Source organism: Anomaloglossus baeobatrachus, chromosome 1, assembly GCF_048569485.1.
Source record: "Anomaloglossus baeobatrachus isolate aAnoBae1 chromosome 1, aAnoBae1.hap1, whole genome shotgun sequence".
NCBI lineage: Eukaryota > Metazoa > Chordata > Amphibia > Anura > Aromobatidae > Anomaloglossus > Anomaloglossus baeobatrachus.
In genome coordinates, this window is record NC_134353.1 from 586,556,992 (window position 1) to 586,581,137 (window position 24,146).

Sequence of the window (24,146 nt, forward strand, 5' to 3'; positions counted from 1 at the left end):
CCTTGCTGCCAGTGCCGGCTCCTGCTCATGTGGCTGCACTACACATCGGGTAATTAACCCGATGTATACTGTAGCAAGGAGAGCAAGGAGCCAGCGCTAAGCAGTGTGCACGGCTCCCTGCTCTCTGCACTGTGACATGTAGCTGCAGCACACATCGGGTAATTAACCCGATGTGTACTGTACCTAGGAGAGCAAGGAGCCAGCGCTAAGCGCGGCTCCCTGCTCTCTGCACATGTAGCACAGCGACGTTATGATCGCTGCTGCTTCTGCTGTGTTTGACAGCTAAGCAGCGATCATAACAGCGACTTACAAGGTCGCTGTTACGTCACAGAAAATAGTGACGTAACAGCGACGTCGTTGTCGCTGTCGCTTAGTGTGAACCCAGCTTTATCCTACAGATAGGTCATCAATATTAATGTATCAGGAAATCCTTTTAACAGCTAACTTGATTGTTAGTGAATAAAGAAACTATAGAGACCACCCACTCACATGAAAGGAACAAACTTTCTTCACAGAATTCAATGCCAGGATAAGCTGAAGATCTCCCTTCGTAAACTAGTGAATCTTGCTGAAGAATATGCGCTTTAATTTCTTACATTATAATTACTCATTATCATCAAATGTATTCAAAACTTGGCCGGAGTGTGATAATCAGTCATTGTATCCTTTCTGGCAAGAGAATGGGAATTAATTGTCCAATACTGGTTTTGACATAGCATGAAATATGGGTATTATATGTAGAAGCTAATTTGATATATAAGCTTTCTTATCTCGCATTCTCCAGTCTCTGCTTCTTGGGACTGCTTTGTCCTACAAACTTGTATCGAAATGGCTTTTCCCAGGGTGTGTGGGTATTTCAAAGGGTCTAATTGTTTAAAATTTGGGTACTAGTGAGAGAGACTGCTTTTCTTACAGTATTTTCTGTCTATTAGCCCATACATGTAATGTTTGAAGGGTTCGCCAAAAAGATAATGGTTAATAATCTTTGTGTGTCAATTGCTGCAGCAATAGGATTCACCTATTATCATTTTTGATATGTGGTTTGTAACAGATTAAAGTGATTGACTTGGATAAGATGAAAAAGGTGGTTCAGAAACAGCAGTACTCCGTAGAAACTAGTCAAGAGATGATACTGTATTACAAGTTATGATGGTTCTGAAACATGAGTGTCTTGGAATTTTTGAATTTGTAATAAAAAAGATCTATATATGGTGGAACAAAGATACATTTCCGTGTATAACTGGCACAAAATGAATTATAAGGTGGCAAATCTATCTTGTTAACGGGGTTGTCAGGTCAGTAGATATTAGATATGTGTATTCACATAGGGTAGGTTATCAATATCAGATCGATGGGGGTCAAGGCCCAGCATCTCCACTGATCACCTAAGATCTGATGTAACACATTAAAAGGCGCTGTTCTGCATGGTACTGAAGAACAGATCCTCTTCAAGAGGCAATCACTTTAAGGGTTCAGTCACATCTGCATGTAAATTATAGCTCCATTGTTGCTCGTTACATGCAAGTGTCATTCTGTATATCATGCGAGTGCTATGCGAGTGTATTTTTCCCCTCGCCTAGTCTTTGTAGGATGTCCATGTGACGTCCATGTGTCGTTCATATGTCGCCTGTGTAACATCAGTGTAATGCGTGTGACATCTGTGTGACATCATTGTGACATGCATTGGGACTGGATCACCAGCCAAGGTAAAGCAGATAGCTGTGGTCTGGTACTCTCAGGCTGGGGAGGCCCATGGTTTTTCTCGCACCCATTAACTTGTATTGAAGAGGTATGGAACCACTAGCAGCATGCTGCGATTTGCCCTACACACAGTTGATTTCAAAAGATAAAAGAAGCACATGTGCTCTGCTCTATTATTTAACATTGGTGCAAGTGCAATGCAATGTTTTCTCGCATTGCACGTGCACATTTTATACGCAGATGTGACTGAACCATAAAAGTGAAATTGTAAAACTGTTTTGTTCTAATTTACACTGCATAAGTAAACTAAACCAGAACTTCATGTGATATTCAAGCTAGTACACATGCACAAACAATACAAGGGGGCTTTACACGCTACGATATCGTTAATGTTTGGTCCCCGGGGTCAAGTTGTTAGTGACGCACATCCGGCGTCATTAACGATATCGCAGCGTGTAATACTTACCAGCGACCTTAGGCGACCTCAAAAATGGTGAAAATCGTTCACCATAGAGAGGTCGTCCCAAAGTAAAAAATCGGTAAGGGTTGTTTAGCGTCATGGTTCATCGCTCATGCGGTAGCACACATTGCTACGTGTGACACTGCATGAGCGAGGAATGTCTCCTTACCTGCCGCCGGCCCCAATGAGGAAGGAAGGAGGTGGGCGGGATGTTACGTCCTGCTCATCTCCGCCCCTCTGCTTTGATTGGCCGGCCGCTTAGTGACGTTGCGGTGACGTCGCTGTGATGCCGAACGTCCCTCCCCCTTGAAGGAGGGATTGTTCGGCAGTCACAGCGACGCCGCCGACCAGGTAAGTATGTGTGACGCTGCGTAGCAATAATGTTCACTACGGCAGCGATCACAAACAATCGCATGCGCGACGGGGGCGGGTACTTACACGGTCGCTATCGCTAGAAATTGCTAGCGATATCGCTACCGTGTAGAGCCCCCTTTAGTCATTGAGACCAAAACCAAGAATTTGGAGCATAAAGGAGAGCTGAGATTCATATTAGTTTATGCTCCTCAGTCAATATTTATGTATTGCTCCCCAGGAATTAATGCACAATTGCAATGCATTACTATTACATATCTGGGAATTGATCACATACTAATTGGGCCACATAGTAGAAATGAGAAAAGATGAAAAGAGTGTTGGCACAATGTGAATCCCAGTGAATATACAGTTTCGAGACTCTTCGCCAATTGCACTTAATGAAAAATTAGCTGCCCACCAGTCTTTTTCAGGTTTTCTGGGGCACCATGTCTGTTCTTGTTGGTACTGATTGGTTTTATGGACTTAAGGTTAATATACTGGTTACATGTCTTTGTCTTTATATTTTCTATACAGACATGATTTGGATGGGCATCTAAAAATTATTGACTATTTTATACATTTTTAACAGAATTGTATCCTTCACATTTTACTGTGGGAGCATTGCAAAGCCACTGTATATAGAATAGATGTAAAAATTAACATAATGTGGTAAATAAAAATGTGTTTCTATATGTGAGTCTTGTGTTTAGTGTATCACATGTGATGAGTGTTGTCACTCACTTAATAAAGTGAGTGATGGAGTGAGGGAACACTCCATCGTGGAGAACTATTATCCTTTTTAGTAAGTCTCTACTGTAGCCTTTATGGGTTCCTATCTGTTGCTATTGTTCTGTCTTCTATTCATTAAATAGGATAAGGGTAATATCGTTTGTTGCCCACAAGAGGTCACTGTTGGCTTTCTTATGTTTTCCTCATACATCCCTACAGTATTTCTGTGGTTGGAGCCTGTTGCTTTAAGGAAAAGATACTTCCTTGGACCGCCCCTTTTCCCTTCCCTTACTGAGTTGGAGACGCAGATGTCTTGATGCCTCCATAGGATTCAGAGGTGCTATGGTTGGCTCCAGTACCTTTTCTTCAATCGTTCCTCCTGACTAATGGATCCCGGTAGGAATCATTGTACTAGACTACATATTTGTGTTGGAATATGTGTACAGTTGTTATGTAGGCACTGTGAAGTGGCAGTGGATCTACTCAGATTGCATAGGCTGTGATACATGCAGAGCAGGTGTAGGGCAGCTTCAGCAGTGTAAATGTTGTGTTCAGTCATATGCATTGCTCTCTATGTTATGCAGATTCTGTAAATACCAGTACTACTATGTATGTCATTCTGTTATTTGTGATATGCCTGTACTGATATGGATTTGTATCCTTTGTTATAGTTTTTACCAATCAATCATCCATTTCTTATGATCATCCACCTATCCATCATCATTTAATAAATAAAGACTTAAAGGCAACAGAGTCTGTTTATTGAAACAGTGGATGAAGGTTAGCTGTATGCCGGAGTCCACACAGCTCACACGTGGACGAAGGCAGAACAGTAAAAACGGGCTGCTGGTCGCAGGCAGCGATTGTACGAACTGTACGGGACAGCTAACACCCACGCTACACGGCACACGGGTATTACAGCAGCCGCCATACAGCTACATAGAACAAGAGCGCAGTCCAGCTCCAGTAAAGATAGCCGGTCGCAGGCTGTAGTACGGGACCGCTAACATCCACGCTGTACCGCATATGGATGTCGCAGCAGCCACCATACAGCCGCAGTGACTAGACCACAGTACGCCAGAAACCACCATTCCACTCTCCACCACGCGGAAGGCCGTCCGCAAATAGACTCTGTTTCCCGCTAAAATAGTCTGCAGCCAAGTGCACAATGTCTGTCAGCCGAGCGTCTTCCCTGAAGACAAGGTCACGGGCAAGCTCTACTAAATCCTCAATTAGGGAGCTTGCTGCCGTCGCCCGCGCTGAGGCCGAAGCAGCTAAAGTGAGGTCCTCCTTCGCTGAACAGGAAATGCAACTCAAACTAAAACAGACAGAGAGTGCACGTCTGCAATCAGAACAAGAAGCAGAGAATGCACGTCTGCAACTGACTCTAGAAAGACTTGCCGTAGAAAAGGAGACAGCGGCCGCAATAGCCAAGGCAGAGTTCCTGGAAGCGGCAGAGCAACCCGAAGGAAGACGTAGCGATGTTCTTGGGCCGGACCTAAACCAGCAGGATCCAGCACAGCGCGTCGCAGAATACATCTACCAATACTCCAGGATAGATGACAGCTCAGATGTGCTTCACCAAACAGACTACGCAGACGGCCAGCCATCCAACCTTGAATTACACTGCTTCAAGCAAGAGAGTGTACAGCACGAGGAGGTTCACCAAAACTACTATCCCACAGAGCGGAAGGTACAACCACCATTTTACCACAAAGAGACACCTTCCTTTCCGGGGAGGTACTATGCTGACTTTCCGAAGGCGGAAACACCCTACAGGTATGGTGATACACCACACAATAGACACGACCATACACCGGCTCGCACCAGCACTGACCAAGCCACCATGGACTTTGCAAAGTTCTTTGCTCGTCGAGATCTGGTCACAAAAGGACTTGTAAAGTTCAATGATCGTGCCGAGAATTATAGGTCGTGGCGAGCCTCGTTCCAGAACACCATAAGAGGTTTGGACCTTTCTTGTAGTGAGGAGTTAGACCTCCTGGTAAAATGGCTTGGTAGTGAATCGGTAGAACACGCCAAAAGACTAAGAGACATTAACATTAAAAACCCACCCAAAGGTCTACACTTGGTGTGGAAGAGACTTGATGAATGCTATGGGTCCATAGAAGTTATTGAAAATGCTCTGTTTAAAAGAATTGATGACTTCCCTAAGATAGGACCCAAAGGCTTTCAAAGGCTAAGAGAGCTAAGCGATCTCTTAGTAGAGTTACAGGTTGCCCAAGAGGAAGGAGATTTGCCCGGATTGGCATTCTTGGATACCGCTAGGGGTGTCAATCCGATAGTGCAAAAACTTCCTTACAATCTACAAGAAAAGTGGGTCTCACACGGTTCACGGTACAAGCAAACACATAACGCGCCATTCCCTCCTTTTGCCGTATTTGTAGGTTTTGTAGCTCAGCAAGCTAAAATCAGAAATGACCCTAGTTTTGATTTTACTCTGTCGTGTACCACTGCCCCCGGTGTCAAACCCAGTAGGACACCCGTGGCAGTCCACAAAACTAACATTGTCTCCTCAGGTCCTGCTCACAAAGAGAGTAAGCATCCTCCAGAAGAGAACAAACCCCAGGATATCAGTAAACAGTGTCCTCTACACCGGAAACCACATCCTCTACTAAAATGCAGAGCCTTCAGGGAGAAGTCTCTAGAGGATCGCAAAGGCTTCCTCAAGGAACACAACATCTGCTTCAAATGCTGTGCTGCAACATCGCACATGGCCAGGAACTGCGAAGCTAGCGTGAAATGTGCAGAATGTGACAGCACGGATCACAATACAGCCTTACACCCTGGACCACCTACACGAGTGTTGCCGCAAGCAGAAGAACACGATGGAAAACAGAAGAACACTGATGAAGACACCACGGTGGTTACCTCTCAATGTACGGAGATCTGTAAAGGACTCACAGGAGGAAGGTCCTGTTCGAAAATCTGCCTTGTCAGAGTCTACCCAGCAGGCCGCAGGGACAAAGCAATTAAGATCTATGCGATCTTGGACGACCAGAGCAACAGATCTCTTGCCAAGTCCATCTTCTTCAGCAGTTTCAACATTGCGGGCCCCGGTTCTCCCTACTCCTTGAAGACATGTTCAGGCACCGTTGAGACGGCGGGGAGGAAGGCAACCGGATACAAGGTGGAATCCATAGATGGCCAGACCTGCCTATCATTACCCACCATACTGGAGTGCAACCAGATTCCTGACAACAGGTCCGAGATACCTTCGTCAGAGGTAGCAGCTCATCACCCCCATCTGAAGCGTATAGCTCACCTGATTCCAGAACTGGACTCAGAAGCTCCAATAGCCTTACTCCTTGGAAGAGACATGCTACGTGTGCATAAGGCTACAGAGTCCATTAACGGCTCCCAGAACGCTCCATATGCGCAGAGACTTGACCTAGGATGGGTCGTAATAGGAGATGTCTGTCTAGGAGGAGCACACAAGCCAGCCTCAGTCAACAGTATGCTCACCAACACACTAGAAAATGGACGTCCGTCTTTCTTCCGACCATGTCACAACAGTCTGTTGGTAAAGGAATTACCAAGCAGTACTCCTCTGCCATGTCCTTTCGCAGTTCCTTCCAACGAAGACCACGCTTGTGAGGGCGAACAAGACCACATAGGCTGTACAGTCTTCCACAGGACCAAAGAGGACAACAAAACAGCAATGTCCATAGAAGACAGGATGTTCTTGGATATCATGGACCAAGAAATAACCAAAGACAAGTCGAACAGCTGGGTGGCACCCTTACCATTCCGACCACGGAGACAACGCCTACCCAACAACAGGGAACAGGTCTACAGTCGATTTGTCTCCCTCAGACACAAGCTCAAGAAGTCTCTCGAGGCCTTGACCGATCTTCATGTGAACCGACCATACGCTCCTGTGCCATCCACAGAAGTCAAATCTCAAAGACTTTGTATCTTCTGCGATGCATCAGTCAAAGCAATCGCAGCAGTAGTATACCTTAAAACCACCGATGTGAATGAACAGATCCATACTGGGTTCGTCATGAGTCGGACAAAACTGGCGCCACTCCGTGAACACACGATACCTAGACTGGAACTCTGTGCTGCCGTCCTTGCAGTAGAGCTGGCTGAACTTATCTCAGATGGAATGAATCAGGAGATCAAAGATGCAGAGTTCTACACTGACAGCAAGGTGGTACTAGGATACATCTGCAACGAAACACGACGCTTCTATGTCTACGTCAGCAACCGGGTATTGAGAATAAGAAGATCAACTCGCCCTGATCAGTGGCATTACGTATCTACTCATCACAATCCCGCCGACCATGCGACTAGATCCGTTGCACCAAGTCACCTTAAGGACACTACATGGTTCACAGGCCCTGCCTTCCTGTACCGAACAACATCCTACATCAGCAGGCCCGATACATTCGAACTGGTGGCTCCAGATGTCGATGAAGACCTTCGTCCTCAAGTGTCAGCTCTTCATACAGTGGTTTCAGGACGTCACCTCGGATCTCATCGGTTCAGTAGATTCTCAACCTGGAACTCACTTGTTAGAGCCATCGCTTTTTTACTACACGTGACTCAGTTTTACAAGTCCGAACTACCAACAAATCAGAGATGCAGTAAAGGTTGGCATCACTGCAAGCATGCGTTTACTGCTCCCAACCTAGAGAAAGCCAAGATTACAATACTCCATGTTGTACAAAATGAAGCCTACAACAAGGAAATAAACAATCTCGACAAAGGACTACCCATTCCTAGAGACAGTGCGTTGAGGAAACTCGACCCGTTCATTGACAAAGATGGGCTGCTGAAAATAGGTGGCCGCATTCAAGAAGCTAAGGTAGAAGTCTCAGAGAAACACCCGGTAATAATTCCCAGACGTCATCACGTCACAACCTTGCTCATTCAACATCATCACATCTTGGTGAGACATCAAGGTCGTTTGTTTACCGAAGGGAGTCTACGAGCGGCTGGACTATGGATAGTCGGAGCGAAGAGAAGCGTGAGCAAACTCATCTTCAACTGCGTTACGTGTCGCAAACTTCGTGGCATGTTTCAAAACCAGAAGATGGCTAATCTTCCACCTGACAGGCTCAGTACTGAACCCCCTTTCACCAACGTTGGACTGGATGTGTTCGGCCCCTGGTCCGTAGCTACAAGACGCACTAGGAAGGTCCATGCCGAAGCAAAGTGTTGGGCAGTTCTATTCACCTGTTTGTCTGTCAGAGCTGTTCATATCGAAGTAATAGAATCTATGGACACTTCAAGTTTCATAAATGCACTTCGACGCTTCATCGCTATCAGAGGCCCTGTGAAGCACATTCGTTCTGATAGAGGCACGAACTTTATTGGAGCAGCAAGAGAACTCCAAATCCCTTCCAATCTAGACATTACAAATGTAGAGAGGTACCTAGGTGAGCAAGGATGCACCTGGACCTTCAACCCGCCACACTCTTCGCACATGGGAGGCACCTGGGAAAGAATGATAGGAATTGCACGCAAGATTCTAGATTCTATCCTCTTGCAAGCAAACACCAGACTTACCCACGAAAGCTTGACTACGTTCTTGGCCGAAGTTACAGCTATCATGAATGCTAGGCCATTGACAGCTCTTTCTGGAGATTCTGGAGACTCAACAGTTCTTACTCCTGCCATGTTACTTACACAGAAAACCTGTGTCCCAGGAGCTCCACCTGGAGAATTCACCGAGAAAGACCTCTACAGAAGACAATGGAGGCAAGTACAAAACGTGTCCAATGCCTTTTGGGACAGATGGAGGAAACAATATCTCTCCACTCTGCAAACCAGAACAAAATGGCAGAAAGACCATCCAAACATCAGACTTGGCGATGTGGTACTTGTAAAGGACAGTCAATCACACCGAAATGAGTGTCCACTCGGCCTAGTCACCAAACCCTTTCCCAGCAAGGATGGGAGAGTACGCAAGGTAGAGGTCAGAGTGAGCAAGCTCGGAGAGAACAAACTGTTCACCAGACCAGTCACTGAACTTGTGTTGTTGTTATCCCCTCAGGAGTCCAATAGTGGCATTGGTTAACGCCAAGCGGGGAGTGTTCTGTCTTCTATTCATTAAATAGGATAAGGGTAATATCGTTTGTTGCCCACAAGAGGTCACTGTTGGCTTTCTTATGTTTTCCTCATACATCCCTACAGTATTTCTGTGGTTGGAGCCTGTTGCTTTAAGGAAAAGATACTTCCTTGGACCGCCCCTTTTCCCTTCCCTTACTGAGTTGGAGACGCAGATGTCTTGATGCCTCCATAGGATTCAGAGGTGCTATGGTTGGCTCCAGTACCTTTTCTTCAATCGTTCCTCCTGACTAATGGATCCCGGTAGGAATCATTGTACTAGACTACATATTTGTGTTGGAATATGTGTACAGTTGTTATGTAGGCACTGTGAAGTGGCAGTGGATCTACTCAGATTGCATAGGCTGTGATACATGCAGAGCAGGTGTAGGGCAGCTTCAGCAGTGTAAATGTTGTGTTCAGTCATATGCATTGCTCTCTATGTTATGCAGATTCTGTAAATACCAGTACTACTATGTATGTCATTCTGTTATTTGTGATATGCCTGTACTGATATGGATTTGTATCCTTTGTTATAGTTTTTACCAATCAATCATCCATTTCTTATGATCATCCACCTATCCATCATCATTTAATAAATAAAGACTTAAAGGCAACAGAGTCTGTTTATTGAAACAGTGGATGAAGGTTAGCTGTATGCCGGAGTCCACACAGCTCACACGTGGACGAAGGCAGAACAGCTATTATTATTATGGCATACAAGTAAAATATATCTTTGTACCGTGTTAGCCAGTAGAGATAAAAAAATTGTTTAAAAGAACAGAGAGTCCTCAGTGGTTGATACCTTTTAATGGCTAACTGAAAAGATGGTAATAATTGCAAGCTTTCGAGACTACTCAGGTCTCTTCATCAGGCATGGTATAACACAAAATCTGAAGAGTCACATATTTATACACAACAGGACTTAGAATAGTGTATTATGGCATATTCATTCTCTGGCCACAAAACAATAACAAATGGGATACCGTTATTATGGTTGGGCATCATTGGTTTTCAATTGCTAGGTTAAAATCTCTGATGAAATAATAATATATGCCACTCATTCATTATTCACTTTTGACATCTATTAGGATCTGTTCTGATCAGTTCTATGAAAACTATGGCACATTGCCAGATCCATTACATAGCGGACACTAATTGACCAATACATTAAGTGTCCCTCATGGGTGTCTGTTGACTCTACAAAAAATAAAACTCCGCGAACAGCAATAGTTTTCATATCAAAACAAGTGTTCACAGGAGATTGGCATTTGTGCTGTATAAAGCGATGCTGATGCCCTGCTCTGTACAGGACAAGTGTTTAGAAGATCATAGCTTCAAGTCTAAGGGGACTAGAAAAACAAAAATTGAGAAAAAAAAGTTTGAAAAAATATGAAAAAAAACAAAAACACAAACGTTCAAATCACCCCCTTTTGCCCCATTGAAAATAAAACAAAAAAATAAAAAATATACATATTTAGCATCACAATGTTCAGAAATGTCCAATTTATCAAAAACATAAAATAAATTAATCTGATCTGCCAATGTATGTAAAGTTCTATGGAATTAATAGCGCTATATAAATGAATAAATATTATTATTATTATTATTATTATTATTATTATTATTATATTATTATCGTCAATGTGCGTAATGAAAAAAAAATGAATACATCAGAATTATGGTTTTTTGGCCCCCACAATGTTGCAATAAAATGTAATAAGAGGAGATCAAACCATCAGATCTACCCACAAATTGTATAATTAAAAATATCAGCTTAGAGTGCAAAATATAAGCTATCACTGAGCCCCAAGTTCCAAAACATGAGAACACTGTGGATCCTTGAAAATGGCAAAAAAACGCCATTTTTTGACAAATTTCTGAAATTATTTTCACCAGTTAAATAGTAAAAAAAAAAATGCATATTTGGTATCTACAAACTGGTACTGACCTGGGGAATCATATTGTCAGGTCAGTTTTACTATACGGTATAGTTAACATGGTATATAAAAAACAATTGTGGAATTGCACTTTTTTTGCAATTGCACCGCACTTGGATTTTTCCCCCGTTTTTTAGCATACTATATGGTGAAATTAATGTTTTCCTTCAAAAGTACTACTTGTCCTGCAAAAAAAACAAGCCTTCATATGGCAATATTGCCAGAAAAATAAAAAAAAGTTATGTCTCTTGGAAGAAGACAGAAAAAAAACAAAAACAAAAAATGGAAAAATCTCTTGGAGGTGTAGGGGTTAATGGAGGACACATGTGATCATCCAACTTCTGCCGCTTCTTGCTGCGGTGACCCTGCTTTACCGCTGCCACCGCCCCCGCCCCTGCCACAGTGAGCCAGGTACATTTCAGACTATAAGATGCACCCCACTTTCCTCCTAAATTTTTGGGGAAAAAAGTGTCATAGTTAAAGAAAAAATACTGTAACCAGTAAAAAACATGGTCGGGGAATCAACAGCTCATAAATAAAAGAACTAGGCAACAATGGTCCGTGTAAATCTAAAAATGTTATAAATTGTAAAATGCCCAGTGCAAGAAGACATCTGCAATTAATCTTCCAGTATTAATTAAAAGGGGAAATAAAGAATTAAGAGCTGCATGGACTAGGACTGCTATAAAGCCACACACACATGCTTCTTAAAAGCAGCAATGAGCAGAAAATTGACCATTATATGTACTTTACTATAATAAACCAAAGCTCTGAGAATTACAAAGAAGTAATGGAGAACTGTGCCAGCCACCTCCCTTTTAGGCCACTTTACACTCTACGATTTATCTGACGATCTCTTAAACGATGTGACACGCCCAGATCGTTGATCCGATTTGCCGAAATTGCACATAGGTCGTTTATTAGCGGTCACACGTAACGATCTCACAAACGACACAACATTGCGATATATTGTTTGACCAAGGCGGTCGTGTGGATGTTGTTCGTCGTTTGCAGGGTGTCAAACGTACCAATATGTCTGCTGCGTTCCAAACGACGAACAATATTTTGAAACTGAACGACGTGTCAACGATTAACGATTTTCAACCTATTTGCGATCGTTTGGAGTCGCTCGTAGGTGTCACACGCAACGACGTTGCTAACGATGCCGGATGTGCGTCACAGAATCTGTGACCCCAACGACATATCGTCAGATAAATCGTAGCGTGTAACGCCGCCTTTTGGCTTTATCTGGGGGATGTACTACAGAAGTACCAATCACCAAACTAATAGATGGAGTGCTACACTTTTTAAGTGGCATGTCATTTTACTACTAAGGCTTTGATTCAATAGGATTGGCGTTTACTACCCCAGTCTTAATGAATTTGGCATATGTTATTCCTTGACATACCCTCATTAAAAGGTATGTCTGATCAGTGGTGTGCACCTTCGTGCACCTTGCAAAAAATGTTACTCCAACTAGAGACTGGAGTAACATTTTGGATTTAAGAAACACCGCCACTTCAATGAGTAAAGGTGGCTTAACACACTGCAACATCGCAAACGACATCGCTGTAACGTCACCGGTTTTGTGACGTTATAGTGACCTCCCCAGCGACATTGCAGTGTGTGAAACACATCAGCGACCTGGCCCCTGCTGTGAAGTTGTGATCGCTAAAAATCATTCAGGACCATTCTTTGGTCCTTTGTTTCCCGCTGTGCAGCAAAGTTTTAGTGTGTAAAGGGGACTTTACAGCGACTTCATTAGCAACTTCCCTTTGAAAAAGCTGCTTTACAACGTCCCCAATGACTAACTAGGTCGTTCTGCAGGTCCGGATCGCTGTTGCGTCGTTGGCCAGGTTTGCCTGTTTGACAGCTCACCAGAGACTTTGTAGCGATCCCGGCCAGGTTGGGATCGCTGGTGGGATCGCTAGAAAGTTTCAGTGTGTAAAGGGGCCTTTACACAAGAATTTTCCTGCCTGACTTTTCCCCAGCTCCACCCATTTTTGCACAGCTGCCCAAAACTGGCATTTTTCAAATTGTTTTTTGAAACTTACGTAAACACTTTGATGAATCAGGGCCTATGTGTCTAATACTATGGTCCATTAATTTGCGAATCTCAGAAAACCTGAATTATTCCACAACAATTTGTTTGGCAACTGTATATCTATACATTACTCCGTGATGATTTTCTGAGCAAACCAGTTTATCCACCACATATTTTTACATGCTTATTTGCATTTTGAAAGAGTTTATTTTTTTAACCTAATATGAAAATCATGTCCATGGGATGTAAGGTTCAATATCGACTACAAACCAACTTACTTGTATTTATTTTCTGGAGGGAGATGTGTTTTTCCAGTTGCCGCCGTAGTTTAACTTCTGCACCATACTTGCCAGTTGTCCCATTGTCAGCCAGAATAAAATGCGAGTGCATACTGTTTAACACCGTTAATTTGCTCATGGGATTAGACATGGTCTGATATGGCCGAACCACCTATAGGATTAAATTGAAAAACAAAAATGACAATGTACTAAAAACCACTCCCTGGACAAACTACATCAGCTCTACATACATGGTCTAAAGGTATACTGTTTCTTATGAAAAGGTGACTCCATCCTGCTACATGGCAAAAATGATAACATTACAATTTTCCATTTACAGTTAGGTCTATAAATATTTGGGCAGTGACACAAAATTTTAGCATATTAGCTAATTACCAAAACATATTAAAGATACAGTTACCTAATCAATATGGGCTAAAAGTGCAGACTCTCAGCTTTAATTTGAGGGTATTCACATCCTAATTGGGGTATGGGTTTAAGAATTGCAGCTCTCTATTATTTTGCAGCCTCTTTTTTAAGAGACTAAAAGTAAGTAACCCCTTCGCGACTGGCCGATTTTTCGCTTTCTGTTTTTATTTGGGCACTCGGCCTGAAAAAGGTTCGCCATGACTGCCCTAGGGGGCTATTGCGATCAGCAGTCCGATCGCTCTGCTCTTACATAGCTGTAAACAGCAGATACGCTCACTTTCTTTTTCACTGTACCGCGGGCACAGCGAAAGTGAAAGAAATTCATGTGTAGTACAGGAGTCATCACATGACCCTGTGCTACCATGACAACTACCGGAAGTCACGTGATCGCGTCACGTGACTTCCGGTATCGGGCGGTAAGTAAAAGTTTACCACGATCGCGCTTATAATGGCCCTGTTTGTCACATATTGACAGCGCCATTTAAGGGGTTAAACGGCACGAGCAGATAACGATTCTGCTCGTGCCTAGCAGGCACACATCTCAGCTGTGAAAATCAGCTGAGATGTGTGCCGATCGCAGCATGCTGCCACCGGCAGACCGCGGGCAGTAATGTTATGACCACTAGGACGTAATTTTACGGCCCGCGGTCGTTAAGGGGTTTAGTAACATCTCAAAACCTCTTTAATGGGCTGCACATGCTATTCTTTTTTTTAATACATCATTAATTAAGCAGATAAAAGGTTTGGAGCTGATTCCAGATGTGGCATTTGCATTTGGAAGCTGTTGTTGTGAATCCACAACATGCAGTCAAAGGAAAACTCAATTGCGGAGAAACAGAACATTGTTGGACTGAAGAAAAAGACGAAATCCATCAGAGAGATAGCAGAAATGTTAGGAGTGGCCAAATCAACAATTTCAGTTTCTGCAAAAAGAGTGCACTCTTAAGCTTGGAAACTCAAAAAGGTCTAGGCGTTCACAGAAGTGGTGGATGATCACAGAGTCCCTTCTATGGTGAAGATAAACTCCTTTACAATGTCCTATCCAAGGGAAGAAGACTCTCCAGCAAGTAAGTGTTTCAGTATTTAAGTCTACCATAAATAGAGTACCTAATGAGAACAAACACAGAGGGTTCACCTCAGTGCAAAGCATTAATCAGCCTGACTTAACTTTGCCAAAAAACATCTAAAGAAGCCATTCCAGTTCTGGAACAGCATTTTTTGGACAGATGAAACTAAGGTTAGTTTCACACTTGCATTGAACGGTATCCGTTGCATTGCGTTGTGTGACGGATGCAACGGATGTGTTGCATATAGTGGCACAATGGATGCAACGGATCGTACAAAACAACGGAATCAGCTTTTTTTTTTTTACACAGTTTCACTGGCGGCAGACTATTGTGAACGATCAGCTGATCGCTCCCAGCAGCCGGTCGCCGGGTGATCAGCTGATCGCTCCCAGCGCCGGGTGATCAGCTGATTGCTCCCAGCACGGGGGGGGGGGGGGTAAACTGATCGCTCCCAGCACCGGGTGATCAGCTGATCGCTCCCAGCACGGGGGGGGGGGTAAACTGATCGCTCCCAGCGCCGGGTGATCAGCTGATCGCTCCCAGCGCCGGGTGATCAGCTGATTGCCCCCAGCGCCGGGTGATCAGCTGATCGCTCCCAGCGCTGGGTGATCAGCTGATCGCTCGGCCGCCAAGAATGTGTGCGGGGGGGTGCGGGGGCGGAGTGCGGAGTGGGTGGAGCCGAACGGGGCCATGGCGCTGAGGATAGGTGAGTGTGAGTGTGTGTATGTCTATGTGTATGTGTGTGTGTATATATATACATGCGGAGTGGAGTGCGGGAGGGGGCGGAGCCGAGCGGGGAAGTGTTGGGCTCCCTACTCCCTGCACACGTGGCCAGGGTAAATATCGGGTAAAGCACTTTGCTTGGTTACCCGATATTTACCTTAGTTACGGGTGCAGGGAGCCAGAGAGAGCATGCGCAGTGAAATCCTAAGGATTCCGCTGCTCAAAAAAAGTTACATGCTGCATTTCTCCCGCTGGGCAGAAGCAATGCAGCGTCACCCAGCGGAAGCAACACAGGTCCTTTTGGCACAATCCGTCATCCATACAAGTCTATGGGAAACAGCGGAATCCGTTAACGGATTCCGCTGTTTTCCAAAAGGGTGGATTGTGACGGAAGGAAAACAACGCAAGTGTAAAAGTACCCTAAGATCAACATGTACCAAAATGATGGGAAGAAGAAAGTATGGAAAAGGTTTGGAACCACAAGCAAGGATGATTGGATGGTGCTTCACAGTACAGATGGACAATGACCAAAACCAAACTGTGAAAGCAAGCCAGGAGTTTCTTTTAAAGCAAACAAGTCACTGTCCAAATATTTCTGGACTTCTCTGTATCTGTCTATTCATCTCAAAAAACTTAAACCATCCAGATCACAGCTTTCCATGTATATTGTGTATTGAAAGTAAGCTGCTAATCACTGCTGGGGGGCGTAACTGAACCAGGAGGCATGCAAGACCTACTCTGGAAGTGATAATCTACTGATGATAAAACACTCATTGTATTGAAACAACAGCACACAGCCTAATAAGTGATGCATCCCTGAAAGCAGTGTCTCAGCCCCTATCTCCTGCTGACCTCAGATTACATAGCAAAATCTTGCTGACAGATTCTCTTTAATATATTATTATTATTATTATTATTATTATTTCAATTATTCATCCATTGATTTAGTATTTCATAAAAACCTAAGTTCTATTTTTGAATTTGTTCAGAAACTAGACAAATAAAATGACTGTATATACAGCTAACTACACCATGCTACAACAGCATGTATAGTCCCAGAAAGGGCATTATACTAAATGTTATTTACATGTCTGTGTCAATGGGAGAAATAGATGCAGGGGACTAACTATGGTTGACATGTCGCGGGCGGGGAGGAGGGTGTCAGCACACCGCGCTCACCCCTTCTGCTCGGGTCCGGCTGCTCAGTGGTGGCTCGAGCCGTAGGCCGGATCCCGGGGGTTTCCTCGAGCGGCACTCCTCGCCCGTGAGTGAAAGGGGGGTTGTTTGGGGTGTTGGGATAATGTCCGTGACGCCACCCACGGTTGTGGTGATGTGTAGCACCACCGCTGCTTAATGCGGGGATCCCGGGGATGGTGATGGGGAGCAGCCAGGTGTTGTGTTGCCCCTCCGTGGGTAGGGGTTGGTGATCCTGGGGCCCGGTGATGGCTTGTGAGGTGCAGGGCCTGGTGGGCGCAGGGACGCGGGGGCAGCGCTGTGCCTTGCGGCACTGTGGTACTCACTCAGCCTGAGACACGGACACAGTTTGTACGGTAAACCAAACGGCTGGTAGGACGGTCCCACAGACGGCTGCTTTGCTTTCCCGGTAGGTGACGATGATGTCCCTCTTCCTTGCACCTGTATGTACGGTTGGTTGCGATGGGTCCCCACCGGTAACCCGCTCCCTGGCTTCAAGCTGGGCCGGAGGAGCACTACACTTTGCCCGCAGGCGCTGGCCCTCAGAGACTGGTGCCCTGGCGGTGGCGGTGCCTCTGTTGTACGGGTTGGGCTGTTGCCTTCAATCGGGACTTGGTTGTTGGGGGAATCTACGTCCCCTTCACTGACGGATTCGGCAAATTTGGCGACTCCTAGCCTTGCCGGGGTCCGAGAAGCCCCTGCCCTGGTGCTGACTGTCTTTCTGAACACTGCTCCAGACCACCGGGCACACAGCCAACGGGGTCCTTCCAGGAACTTCCAAACGGTCCCCCTCCGGACAGTCACCGCCGTCGCTGACCTTGCTGTTCTGGCCCTACACAAAGCTGGACCTTCAGGCTTCTCTCTCTATCTGTCACCACTCTTGCTTTCCTCCTTTACCACTTTTCTTTCTTTGCTTTTCTGAGTTGTTTACTCTAGCCCAGCCTGGGCTACTCCTCCACTCCTTCCACTTCCTCCTCCCTGACTGTACTGCCTGGTACTTCCCGCCTCCAGAGCTGTGATCTCCTTGGTGGGCGGAGCCAACCGCCTGGCCCACCCCCTGGTGTGAATCATCAGCCTCTGGAGGAAGGCAACAAGGATTTCTGGTTCAGCTTAGGTGTGCCTACCTGGGATGTGGGGTGTGGTGGTGTGTGACCTGTGACCCCTGGCTTGCCCAGGGCGACACAGACACATAGACATTAATATTAATAAGGCCATTCGAGTTGCTGGGCATTCAGGTTGCATTTTTTAATGACTTAAAGCCCTGTCACAGACAGAGATAAATCTGCGGCAGATCTGTGGTTGCAGTGAAATTGTGGACAATCAGTGCCAGGTTTGTGGCTGTGTACAAATGGAACAATATGTCCATGATTTCACTGCAACCACAGATCTGCCAAAGATTTATCTCTGTGTGTGACGGGGGCTGTAGGATGGTGTCAGAATGAACCTACAAAATTCTGATACTTTCTATTGTGCAAGATATTGGTGTTGACAATAGTCACATAAAAAATACATTTGGATCAATATATACAATATGATGAATTAATTACAGTATTTGAGGATCTACTTTTATGTTTGCAGGGTCCATGTTGGAGGGAGAGACACTGTCCAATTGCTCAGGGTCCCATCCCCATAAGAGCCCCCAGTGTTTCCTGCAGAAACTATATTGATAATACAAATTCTGCATTATCAGTGTAGTTTCTGGGTTAAAACTGCAGCAGGAGTTTTGGTGACATCACAGTCATGTGACCATTATATCTCCTAAGGTCCTTTACCCTGCAGGAGTCTAGAGGAATTGAAAAGGATGTAACAGGTCTGGACTGGTAAGTCCTCTATAGTGTGTGTGTATGTGTGTGTACTATTTACGTGTATGCATGTGCTGTGTGTATACACGTGTATATGCTGTATATATGTGCTGTGCATGTGTGTGCTTATATAAATGTGTGTATGTGCTGTATGTTTATGTGCTGTGTGTATGTGCTAAGGGAATACATGTTTGTGTATGTGATAGGGAATATACATATGTGTATATGTACTGTGTGTATATGTGCCACCCCGTGCCAGCAGCCGGCGCTGCTGGGGTCCGGGCCTTCAGGGGTGTTGGCTCGAGGGTCTCCGGACCCGGGGGTCTCGCGGACACGCCAAATAAATGGGGGGCATAGATGTACAGACTAGGCCTTAGTAAGTTTGCGACGCCACCCACGGTGTGTGGTGAGGTGGGACACCAACGCTGCTGTTATGGGGCACCCAGGGGAGATGTTGTGCAGCAAGTTGTTAACCCCTCCGTGGGTAGGGATGGTAGCCCTTGGACCCGGTGTCTCTGTGCAGGGTATAGCGACCGCAGGGAGTGTTTGTGTACTTACAGTTAATAAACCACACAAGTCTCTGGTAAACCAAGGTGCTGGTGGCTGGTGCCACGGCCGGTTGCATTCGGGTCCCCCACCCGGCTGGTGGTCTCTATCCTTTTCTCTGCACTGTTTTGTGTAAGGTGGACTTCCTAGCGTGAAACTCAGGAGTCCGCTCCCGGCTGGATGTGGCCTAAGGAGCCGTGCCCGCAGACGCTGGCTCGTGGGATCTATGGGCCCTGGCGGTGACGTCTTATCCCTATCGGTGGGCTGTTGTCTTCTATGAGGGACTTTGGGTGGGACAGAACCTCTAGTTCTGGCCTCAATCGGTGAATTAACCAGTCCGCTTGTTTCCGGTTCTGGCTTAAGGGTCCGAGTACCCCCCTTTGTGCTACGGTTTCTGGGTCGGTTCCCCGTGTCGGTACCGGCGGGCTACAACCCTGTCCTAGTCCACCTAGGTTCTGCCGAGCCATCTTCCCGTCTCCTGCTGATGAAGTCCACCGTCTGCCTCCTAGCCAGTGGCACCAGGGCTCCTACCCTGGTACCGTTCAACTTGAACTTCCCTGCTGGAGCTACACTTAGCTCCAGCCCACGCTCCTCTCCAAACTGAACTACAAACTTCACTGCTTGTTTTCCCACCCTGGGCTGTCTAGACCCCTGCGTGGGCGTGTCCCAACCACCTGGTCATGCCCACTAGTGTGTCTATCTTTCCCTAAGGAGGGGGTGACTAGGGTTTCTAGGTTGGCTGTATGTTTCCTAGTGAGGGAAGGTGTTATGCGGGGGCCTATTTGTGACTACCTGGTTTTGTCAGGGCGTCACATACATGTGTGTATGTACTGTTTGTATATAAATATTCATATGTGCTGTGTGTATATAAATGTATGGGTATGTGCTGTGCGTAAATACGTGTATGTATAAGCTGTGTAGATATATATATATATATATATATATATATATATATATATATATATATATATAAAAATATATATATATATATGTATATATATATATATATATATATATATATATATGTGCTGTGTAGATAACGCTAGTCTTAATGACTTGGATCTGGAGGACAGTTGTTCTCTGCAGCACATCACCCACTATAGACAGGGTATCTATTCTTCGTCATCCCTTGTAAAGTGGACGGTAAACAAGCACTGAATGACTTTAATATAGTCAATCATGCTTGTTTAACGGTCTGAAATGCTCTAATATATATGCAACCTAAATGTTTCTCTGTCATGGTGCCAGGGCCGGATTATAGGCGGGGCAGGCGGGGCTCCAGCCCAGGGGCCCCCACCAAAAGAGCTTCTAAGGGGGCCCCCCCACCATACTTGGCACTAGGCACCTGTCAGCATTTTTTTTTTCTTCACACCCTCTCCCCCTCCATAAAGACAGTCTAATAAATCAGCTGTGTTTTCGGGGGGGGGGGGGGGGGCACGGGGTATTGGAGCACAGCTATTTATTTGCATCTGCGTCTTTAAGACGCAAAAACAGACTGCGGGCACAGGACGCTGATTGACCCCGGAAGTACCAGCGGCCGCTTGCACTTCCGGGGTCAGAGGTGTGCTAATGCTCCCTGCTATGTGCTGCGGCCGTACCCAGCGAGGGGCGGGGGGGGCAGATGCCCCCCCCCTAGAAGCAGGGGCACGGTGTGGTGGGCCGCTGTATCTGCTGTCCCCGCTGCGCTCCTCTACACTGTGTACATGCCAGACACACTAGCAGGAGCAGGAGGCAGTGCGCTGTGCCGGCTTCGCTGTGTGCTGTGTGCCGGCATGTACAATGCAGAGGAGCGCAGCAGAGCCGATGACCGCAGCTTCCTCTTTCCGTTCCTATTCAAATGTATTTGCGTCTTTCAGACGTAAATACATTTGAACAGCACGCCGGGACTGGGCCCCGCCCCCGACATGCAGCAACGTGATGAGATCAGCACCTTGCTCATGCTGACGTCATCACTGTGCTGCGGGCGCCACACAGGGGACATTAGGAGGCGAGCGCTCCATGAAGGAGCTGAAGAGACAGGTTAAATTAATGGAGATGTGTGGGGAGGGGCTGAGGACACATAACGGGGAACATTTGTGAAGGAACACAGCTCTGTCACAGGCAGAGGAGGAGAACTGTATTCCGAGGGAGGGGGAGGCAGGAGTGTGTAGGGATGGGGCAGTGTAATTTGTGTGTGTAGGGGGTGATGAGGGTTGTATTGTGTGTGGGGGGAGGGGTAATGGAGGGTGCATTGTATTGTGTGTGGGGGAGGGGTAATGGAGGGTGCACTGTATTGTGTGTGGGGGAGGGGTAATGGAGGGTGTATTGTGTGTGGGGGAAGAGGTAATGAGGGGTGCATTGTATTGTGTGTGGGGGGAGGGGTAATGGGGGGGTGCATTGTATTGTGTGTGGGGGAGGGGTAATGGGGGTGCATTGTATTGTGTGTGGGGGGAGGGTAATGGGAGGTGCATTGTATTGTGTGTGGGGGAGGGGTAATGGAGGGTGTATTATGTGTGTGGGGAGGGGTAATGAGGGGTGCATTGTATTGTGTGTGGGGGAAGGGGGGTGCATTGTATTGTGTGGGGAGGGGTAATGGGGGGTGCATTGTATTGTGTGTGTGTGTGTGGGGAGGTGTAATGGGGGGTGCATTGTATTGTGTGTGGGGGGAGGGGTAATGGGGGGTGCATTGTATTGTGTGTGTGTGTGTGTGTAGGGGGTGATGGGGGGTGCATTGTATTGTGTGTGTGTGTGTGTGTGTGTGTGGGGTGATGGGGGTGTGTGTGTGTGGGGGGGTGATGGGGGGTGCATTGTATTGTGTGTGTGTGTGTGTGTGTGTAGGGGGTGCATTGTATTGTGTGTGTGTGTGTGTGTGTGTAGGGGGTGCATTGTATTGTTTGTGTGTGTGTGTGTCAGAGCTGTGTGTGTAAGAAGCAGTACTGTGTGTGTATATATGAATTAGAGCAGTCTGTGCGCCCCCTTCCCAGAACTATATGGGTCCCCCAGAGCGCTATGTCACCCATCCCAGTAATGAGTACACCACCAGAGCTGTTTGCCACTCCAGTAACGTATATGCCCCCTGCCCCTCCTGTAATGTATATATTGTAGCCCCCAGCCCCTCCTGTGATGTATATACAGCAGTGCTGTCAGTGTGCAGTCATGTCTGTTAGTGACAGCCATCGTGAAACACAGCCACATGTCCTGAAGGAGCTGGACGGAAACAAGCGGGAGAGGTGAGTGATGCTGCTGTCGACTTCCCCATATTAATACCTGTAAGGGCTCATGCGCACGTAACTGCTGAATATTCTGCAGCGATTTGACAGCACATGTGCGCGTCAAATCGCTGCAGAAACACTGCATAATGGATGCAGTTTTTCTGTACAAAATACAAAAAAAGCCGATTTCATGCGCTCTGGCTGCTGCCCCCACCATAGACCGAGTGAGAGCTGCATCCATAGCGCACGGAATAATTGACATGCTCATTTCATGAACGCACAGATTTGGGTCTACATTTTAGCACCCAAATCGCTGCGTTCATAAAAGCAACGTGCGCACGTATCATGCACAATCTTCATAGACGCAGGACGCATGCATTTACACTGCAGTGCTGTACGCAGCGTAAATGCATGGAATCACGCAACGTGCGCACGAGCCCTAATGCGTCTGTGTCTCCATGTATGTCAGTGTATATGACTGTGCATATATTTGTCTGTTTATATGTATTTTTCTGAATTTGTCTTCAAATATGTATCTGTACGCCTGTATGTGTATGTGCGTGTCTGTGTGTGGATGGGGTCCACTGAGACTTTCACCCGGAGGCCACTAAAACCTGGAGCCGGCCCTGGCTGCCTTAGCATTGGGATCAATAAAAAATATGTGAGTAAAGCTTTACACGCTACAATATATCTAATGATGTGTTGGCGGGGTCACGTCGTAAGTGACGCACATCCGGCATCGTTGGTGATATTGTAGTGTGTGACAGCTGCGAGCGACCCTAAGTGTGCGTTAAAACGTTGATCGCATACATGTCATTCATTTTCTAAAAATTGAATGTCTGGTTGTTCATCGTTCTTGAGGCAGCACACGTCGCACCGTGTGACACCCCGGGAACGATGAACACAGCTTACCTGCGTCCCGCCGGCAATGCGGAAGGAAGGAGGTGGGCGGGATGTTTACGTCCCGCTCATCTCCGCCCCTCCGCTTCTATTGACCGGCCGCTGTGTGATGTCGCTGTGACGCCGAACGTCCCTCCCACTTCAGGAAGTGGATGTTCGCCGCCCACAGCGAGGTCGTTTGGAAGGTAAGTACGTGTGACGGGGGTTAATCGTTTGTGCGACACGGGCAACAAATTGCCTGTTCCGCACATATGATGGGGGCGTGTGCGATCGCATACGAGATCGCATATGTAATTGAAATGTGTAAAGCAGGCTTAAGGCTATATGCGCACGTTGCGTACAGTCACTGCAGAAATTTCTGCAGCGATCTGAAGATCTGAAGAGCACACGTGCGCTTAAAATCGCTGCAGAAAATGTCCGTAGTGAAAAAAAAAAAAGCCGATTCCATGCGCTCTGCCTGCAGCTCCTGCCATAGACAGAGCAGGGGCTGCCGGCAAAGTGAACGGAAGAAGTGACATGTCACTTCTTAGAACGCGCGCTTCTGGCAGCAGCCGAAGCGCTGCGCTCTAAGACGCCACGTGCGCACGGCTCCTGCACAATCTCCATAGATTATGCAGGAGACGCAGGATGCAGCGTAACTGCATGTAATTACGCAACGTGCGCACATAGCCTAACTCTACTTTCTGTGTATAAGTGATGGCTGTGAGTGATCC

At 46.2% G+C, this 24,146-nt stretch overlaps 1 protein-coding gene across 2 annotated transcripts in view; it reads right to left on the bottom strand.

The window, feature by feature from the left end:
* Positions 1 to 24,146, bottom strand: part of TRPM3 (transient receptor potential cation channel subfamily M member 3) — a 714,819-nt gene that overhangs the window by 322,323 nt on the left and 368,350 nt on the right. For both annotated transcript variants that reach the window (XM_075317925.1, XM_075317917.1), the window contains exon 6: positions 13,582 to 13,753. In XM_075317925.1, coding sequence (XP_075174040.1) covers positions 13,582 to 13,753 — 172 coding nt within the window. The remainder of the gene's footprint in view (positions 1 to 13,581; positions 13,754 to 24,146) is intronic.